Source organism: Tachysurus fulvidraco, chromosome 23 (genome assembly GCF_022655615.1).
Source record: "Tachysurus fulvidraco isolate hzauxx_2018 chromosome 23, HZAU_PFXX_2.0, whole genome shotgun sequence".
NCBI lineage: Eukaryota > Metazoa > Chordata > Actinopteri > Siluriformes > Bagridae > Tachysurus > Tachysurus fulvidraco.
The window spans coordinates 3,326,799-3,334,542 of record NC_062540.1 but is presented as its reverse complement, the minus strand read 5'-3'; the positions used below and the strand labels follow the sequence as shown (position 1 = coordinate 3,334,542).

Genomic DNA, 7,744 nt, shown 5'->3' with positions numbered 1-7,744 from the left:
ACGGGAGGTAATGAATAAGGTAAGATGCTACAAGCATGTCTGGAATTGGTGCGAATTTGGCAAGAAAAGGACGTATTGATAATGACACTAATGACACAATTTTACAAGAAATGATAAAATTTAAATTTTAAAATAAAAACAAAAACAAACAGTAACTATAAGAAGATTATGAGAAAGAAAATAGAGTTAATGTGAAGCAGATTTATGAGTTGGAGACTTCCGGTTGGGTTTCAGAGTCGGAACAGTATAATGGGGACAGTCAGGGGCGCTACTAAGATGGAAAAAGTTAGAACGATTCTAAGGGCCCATGCACTTTTGGGGCCCCCAGAGGCTTGTATGTTTGGTGCAAAATGGGTGTGGTAGTCTCATGGGGCCCAGTCTCATTTTCTTTCATAGGGCCCAAAATTGCTAGTGATGGCTAACGCTAACACACACACACACACACACACACACACACACACACACACACACACACACACACACACACACACACACACACACACACACACACACACACACACACACACAGCTCTCTTACAGAGAGCGCTCGGAGTGCACTAAGACCCAGCGGACGCCGGTCTCTAGGCAGAAGCTTATGCGCGCTCTGGACCAGTCTCTCACCTGCTGTGAAGCGCGCTCCCGGATGAGAGGGTCTGCGCGCACTCGTCGGCGGCCATGCTGCCCCGGTCACAGTGCGGCGCGCCCAGCACCTGCACAGAGCGAGCATCCATCCTGCACGAGGACTTACAAAGGCAGCCCGATGAAGCTTAGTGCTCGTGTTGTAGTATTTACCTTTCATTTAAATGTGCTTCCGGATTTTGGATTTTATTAGACAATCCTCGGGCTGAAATTGATTACAAGGAATCTGGATTATTCCCGGTCATAGCGGCGGCGCTTACCGGATGATTGCACTGCCTTTTATTGTGGTGTGAACTGTTCATGGAATAATCTATTGCAGAAAGGAGAGGTGCAGGTATTAGACATTTGTCCCGAGTGTTAAAGTAAATCATGCTCGCGTGCCGCACGACGCCCCTCTCTCACCGGGGGTCGCCCCGTCGTCTGAGCTTTCCCTGTGTCGTGTAGACCCAGGAGCCGGTGAACAAAAAAAAGTGCATAGTGCTCTCACTGCAAGACATAAATCACCGAAACGTGTTAAGTACGGTCGAAATGGCTCTGAACAGAAGCATCGAGCTGGAGCACTTTGATGAACGGGACAAGGTTCGGCGCACGACCCGCGCCACCGGCTCCGGTTCTCAGTCCGGGTCCCGGGCGAGCAGCCTGGTTCCCAGCCCCGCTCAGAGCGCAAACTGCAGCTTCTACCGGACCCGCACACTCCGCGCGCTCAGCTCCGAGAAGCGTGCGCGCAAGGTGCGCTTTTACCGCAACGGGGACCGCTATTTCAAGGGGCTTGTATACGCCGTGTCCAACGACCGCTTTCGGTCTCTGGACGCGCTGCTGGCTGAGCTGACGCGCGCGCTCACCGACAACTTGCACCTGCCGCAGGGCGTCCGCACCATCTACACGGCGGACGGCAACAAGAGAGTGACGAGCTTAGACGAGCTGGTGGAAGGTAAGACAAAGGAGCGCCTACAGGGATGTGGGAGAGGACTGCTGGATAGACAGAGACACAAGAAATGGAATTTCATCTATTACTGCTGTTAAAGTCATTACAAATAAATAGACATTTATAAATGAGATCAGATCACAAATATTACTACATTTAACTCCATTCACTTTGTACATCACCAATTAAAACTATTTCTGCATAGGAGGCACCCTACAAAATATCTTGCCACCTCTGTTGCTATTCTAATCTATTACTCATTAGTTAAAGCAAATATAAGCAAATATAGCTCATGGTTATTTAAGTAATAATAATAATAATAATAATAATAATAATAATAATAATAATAATAATCTCTGCACTTTAAGTAGCCTAAACAGTGATATAATTATTTAGCCATTTATTCTGCACCCTTGTCCTCTACATAATTAGATGTTGTAACCCCCTAAGTCTGAAATCCTGGGCACGTACAGTACTATGCGGTTTTGGAAGTAGCCAATGAGCTCCTCGGAATGGTCACCATGGTAACCCAGTGAATTTCAGCCAGTAGAGAGGGAATCCGAATTTTATTCTGACAGCACAAGGTTTAACTGAGGACAGAGCAAATGTAAAACCATGGACATGCCTGAGATTAGTGGACGGACGGACGGACACACACACACACACACACAGACACACAGACACACACACACACACACACACACAGACCTCCCCCATCTACACGTCCACAGCCCCACCCCCAGTCAATTTGCTGACAGCAGCATGTCTCTGCCCTGACAGTGTAATAAAAGCAGCCCTGAGTGATGTTAATGGTCACATTGATTTTAATCATAGAAATTGATTTGTCAGATATTACTTTTAACAGGACTCCAGTCTATTAGCTTGCAGCCATTTTCTGGGCTTGCTGTAGCGAGCTAGCATCCTTTATCTCTGTATATTAATCACAAGCGGTGCCCTTCCTTTATACCCTGCTCGTAAAGTCTCCTTCGCTTCCGCTACTAAAAGATGCCACATGGGATTAAAGGGATTTATTTCCTTGAAGTGAGCAGGTTACAGAACTACAGCCACCATTAACACCATTAAATTCACATAACACACTCCATTAACATTTGACGTTCGGCTTGTCCTCCTTGCTGTTATATCCGCTCCTGAGTGTTCCTCTGTCTCATTGCTGTGCTTTCATTTTCTTTAATCCTTAATATGCTTAGAGTTGCAAAAATCCAAAATTTGACATTGTGTCCTCTCTCTCTCTCTCTCTCTCTCTCTCTCTCTCTCTCTCTCTCTCTCTCTCTCTCTCTCTCTCTCTCTCTCCTAGATGATCATGAGGCACAATTTGGACAGGGTTTTTCATATATTCAGTAATAATCAGAAGTAAATAAAAGCGTCTTATCATTTCATAGTTGATTAAAATGGAACATCCTGTACAAATATTCCAATTCCAAGGTTTTAATGGGTTTCACCAGTATCGATCATTTTGGTAGTCAGCTGCACGCCAGAACCATCCAAAGAGCACAAACCCAAAGTGATTGATTTTGGCAGTTTAATGCCTCAAATAGCTCTCGGGTCAATACTGGGGAATCTATTTACATAGGTGTGGGATTTTCCTGTTGGAAAAAAAAAAGAGACACCAATCCATACGAAAACAATAACAACTGTGACCCAAATCAGTTAAATGTAAACCTATATTTTACAGTTTGGTCAAACTTTGATGTCTATTTCTCTAAAAAGATTCTGAAAGATTTCATTGGAATCTCACAGGGGATTCATTTGTATTCGAGCTGCCTCTCATTTGACATTTATCGATTTATTCATTAAATTTCCATTCAGTTTTCATTCCACTTTAATTGGACTTTTAGTCAGTGTACATTGGAGGTCCATTCAGCATTCAATTGACTTTCATTTGACTAATATCCATATTCTAATTGTCACTGATTATTAAAATATGAAATATTTTCTTCCGATTTTACACAGTTTATGTTTTTTGTATTATTTGAAGTTGTACAACAAATGTTTTTAACTCTCTTCCTCCAGGTGAGTGCTACGTTTGTGCATCTAATGAACCCTACAGGAAAGTGGACTACACCAAGAATGTGAACCCTAACTGGGGCTCTCGGCTTGCGGGGACAGGCGCGGTGGCCGGGGCCTGCCGACAGGGTTCACCCGGGGGCCAGCGGGGACTGGGGGAAGGTAAAGAGAGCAAAGACTTTATCAAACCTAAGCTGGTGACGGTGATCCGGAGCGGAGCGAAGCCTCGCAAGGCTGTCAGAGTGCTGCTGAATAAAAAGACGGCTCACTCTTTCGAGCAGGTGCTGGCTGACATCACAGAGGCCATTAAACTCGACTCTGGAGCCGTGAAGAAGCTGTACACGCTAGACGGGAAGCAGGTGGGTTAGGGTTTTATACATACTTCCAGGTGATGTGTTTGAGTATGTGCACATTAGGAATTATGAGCACTCAGGCAATGTGTAAACATTCTGCTCTTGTCAGAAGGGCTGGGTTGCAGCCGGTGGCTTTCACACCATTAAAATTCCACACTGCTGAAGGGTAAAATACTGTATAAACCTAACATTTGAGTCACGTAGTGGCATGCACTATAGTTATATTCAGAACGCTTAACATAATAGAGCTACAACATTTTTGGACTCGATAGAAGTGACAAATATTTAGTTCATTCGTTGAAGAGGAAAGTCAAGGAAAAAAGACTGATCTGTTTGATTGGTGAAATATTTACTTGAGAAGCAGCTTATTATAAAGAAAGTCACTGTTTCTTTGCTGTTGCAATATAGTAATGCATTCAGTTTTCATGTTCTAGCACTGACCAGTGGTTGGATATTGTCTGTCACGTGACCTCATCAGGAGGTTTTCTGACCAGACACTGAACCACTAGCTACAGATACGAATTGTACGACTAAATGAAGCTGCGGATGAGTCGGTTATCATGGCTAGCTAATGTTATTAGCTAGCTAATGTGAGCAAGCTGCAAAACAGGACATCAAAGCAAATCATTCATTTTCAATAAGCGATTTATTATGATCATGATGAGTCGTGGAGGATTTGGAGCTTATGATCGGAATACCAGGAGTAAAGCCGGAATACGAAATACTCGCTGGATCCCTACATGTAGGTGGGTTGCCAGTCCACACACGTTCACACACATGTAAACACCTAGAGGAGACATTTGACATGACATAGAGAGAACATGAAAAAGATGGAAACAGAAAACAAACAGAAGGTCAGGATGGAAGCGTGGGCACTGCAGATGTGTGGTGGAACACGCTTCTGAACACTAATCTGTACTCTACTATACCACCTTGCTTGCCAATGCAATTCAACGCTCAATGCAAGGGAATTAATAATTCAAGTGGGTATTTTTTTGCAGAGTAGTCTGCATTGTGATTAAAGTAATTGTGGGAATTTAAAACCGAGTGCACTTAAAATATTGCCCAGAATTCTAGGCACTGGCTTCTACACACTAGGTGTTGTTACGCTTGCTTGGTGTTCTTTTTTTTAGCATGCTCAGTCACTTTGCTTAATGACGTGGAAGATGTACAACGTGAGGAATGTTGAAATTCCAGAGAACATAAAAAGGACAGCCCTAATTTATCAGTATGACCTTTACCCAATATACACCCGTAATCAATAGTGTAATAGCATAAGCGTAATAAGGTGTGTGTGTGTGTGTGTGTGTGTGTGTAGGGGGAGAGCAGGAGAAGCCCAGTTCTGCTCTGGCTGCAGGCCAGTTGCTATGGTAACCATTCTCCGCTCCTCTTGGGTGAACTCCCTGAATGGCTCAGCAGAGACAGAAACCACACAAGTTGGTGTTGGGGTGTGTGTGTGTGTGTGTGTGTGTGTGTGTGTGTGTGTAAGATCAGAGCTCATTTGTATGCCACACATTTTTCTACTGCAGGGAAGGAGGGGAATCCTTGAAAGACTTACTTGTTCTTGGCCAGACGGAAGTGTGTGTGTGTGTGTGTGTGTGTGTGTGTGTGTGTGAGTGTGTGTGTGTGTGTGTGTGACCTCCTGTACCTCTTGTACCTTCTCATGCTGCCATTAGGTCTTTATAAATATATTCCTGCCTGACCATCATCTCTTTGTACATCTACTGTATATACAGTGTAAAATGCAATATAAGAAAGAAACCTTTAGAGGAACCAAACTCAAGAAAGTGTGGAAGCCATTTTGTGTCATGATGGTGCTGAAATATGGAGCTAAATTCAGACACATCCATGTGATCCATCTTGCGATCCAGTGCTGAGTCGCCGTTTAGTCTCTTCTGATAGTGGAAGCTGAAATCACAAAACAAAAATAACGAATAAATAAAATCTGTAATAGAAACGAAGGTCAAGGGGTCCGAAAGTGCTACAGTGAACGAAGCATGATATGTGATTTGCTGTTGTATTTAATGACAGAATTTGGACTATGTTTTGTCTTACTTTGGCTCTGTAGCTGACGAACCTGCAAGACTTTTTTGGTGATGATGACGTGTTTATCGCATGCGGGCTTGAGAAGTTCCGCTACGCTCAGGACGACGCTGCGATCGGACATGCAGGGAAAGCCTCGGCCGCTGCGTTCGTTAACGGTAAGACATGCACAAAAACACAATGTCTACTGCCAGCAAATGGAAACTGGAGAACGAAGGATCAGTGACTCGTACCTTATCAGGTCACCTTATCAGGTACCTTATTGCTTTATTTGGTGTCATCAGACTAGCCTGAGTATTTTCTACATTATTAACTCTAATGTGCAGGTAGTGCTTGAGTTAATCGTGTGTCTTTATTGATTGACAGCTTAGGATGCTATAAAAACATGTATATACTTTGTGTAACCAATCAGCAAAGCAGACTGCTGCTAACCCCACCCCTGACTTCCTTCTTATAGAAAAAAACAATGTAACTAGACCCTTTGGTATAGAATTAATGATTCTTAGGAAGCAATTTGGACTAAATAATTAAACCTTTGTATTTGTTGATAAGAATACCAGATGGACAGATCAGAATTATGTCTTTGTTTCAGAGTGTAAGATGAAATCATCCAAGTCTTCAGCTCCTATTAAGTCCATTACCCCTAGAAGCTCTGGCATTTTCAGGTCAAAATCACCTGGTAATTATGAAATTCTCACTCTCACACGCACCAAGGAAGCATGTTAGACTCTTCGAAACTGCAGTATTGTGCAACTGGTTGATTGGCTTGTTTACTGTCTCCCTGTTCAGTCAACGAGGATTCAAGGAGTCAGAGCCCGGCTGCCAGGTCGCCGAAATCCCCGATCAGCCCAGCAAGTCCACGCAGCCAGAAGGTACTATCACTATACACACCTGAAAACTTATTAAGTTGTTTTTCCCAAGCTTTTTGGAAAACCAGAAGTGTTTACCTTATAATAATTAAAGGTGGGGTCTCCGATGTTTGAGAAATGCTTCAGAAAACTGAGTCGGGCCGACAAACTAAACAAAAATCAAAACAAACGTGTAGCCAATGAGCAGAAAGGGGCGTGTCTTGTCAATATGGGCGGAGAGAGTGTTCAGTGCACACGTGTGATATTAGCAGAAAGCGGTTTTAACATTGACATGGAAGATAAAAACAAAGAAAGAAAGTGAAGAAAGGTTTACGATAAGGCAAGAAGTAGGACGTGTTAATATAGGATCAGCTTTCCAGCGCTGGAGAGAACTGAAGGAGCAGGAAGTTGGCCACATATTCACAGGTTGGAGTTTCCCCGAGTCAATAACTCCTGAGCTAAACGCTGTTACTACACAAATAACACCTCTTTTCTATCATAGTAATGTAGAGAGGCAGCTACAACCGCGTTTTGTGTAGTAACAGCGTTTAGCTCAGGAGTTATTGACTCGGGAAGCTCCAACCTGTGAATATGTGGCCGACTTTACTTAAGAACGTAAAGTCGGCCACATATTCACAGGTTGGAGCTTCCCGAGTCAATAACTCCTGAGCTAAAGTCGCTTTTTTCCTTCTCGATAGGTGAGTAACGTTGGTTTTGCTTTGTTACACAGAACTAATATATGCCTTTGTCCTTTACATGATTATGCTTGTGTGTCATTTTTGCTTGTTTGTTTATCTACAATCGTATTGTTCTTCCCTTCAGCTATGATAAAGACACGTTTCTTTCTGTTAGTCGCCCGGGTTACGTATGTATGTGTGGGTGGAGCTATCAATAAAGGGGTGGGACCCGTT

The 7,744-nt window shown here is 43.4% G+C and overlaps 1 protein-coding gene across 1 annotated transcript in view; it reads left to right on the top strand.

The window, feature by feature from the left end:
- Window positions 1–590: 590 nt before the first annotated feature.
- LOC113641736 (serine/threonine-protein kinase DCLK2) overlaps window positions 591–7,744 on the top strand; it is a 12,474-nt gene continuing 5,320 nt past the window's right edge. The window contains exons 1-5 of the mRNA XM_027144675.2: window positions 591–1,570; window positions 3,596–3,948; window positions 6,011–6,143; window positions 6,578–6,664; window positions 6,775–6,857. Of these exons, the coding sequence (XP_027000476.1) occupies window positions 1,168–1,570; window positions 3,596–3,948; window positions 6,011–6,143; window positions 6,578–6,664; window positions 6,775–6,857 (1,059 nt within the window). The 5' untranslated portion in view covers window positions 591–1,167. The remainder of the gene's footprint in view (window positions 1,571–3,595; window positions 3,949–6,010; window positions 6,144–6,577; window positions 6,665–6,774; window positions 6,858–7,744) is intronic.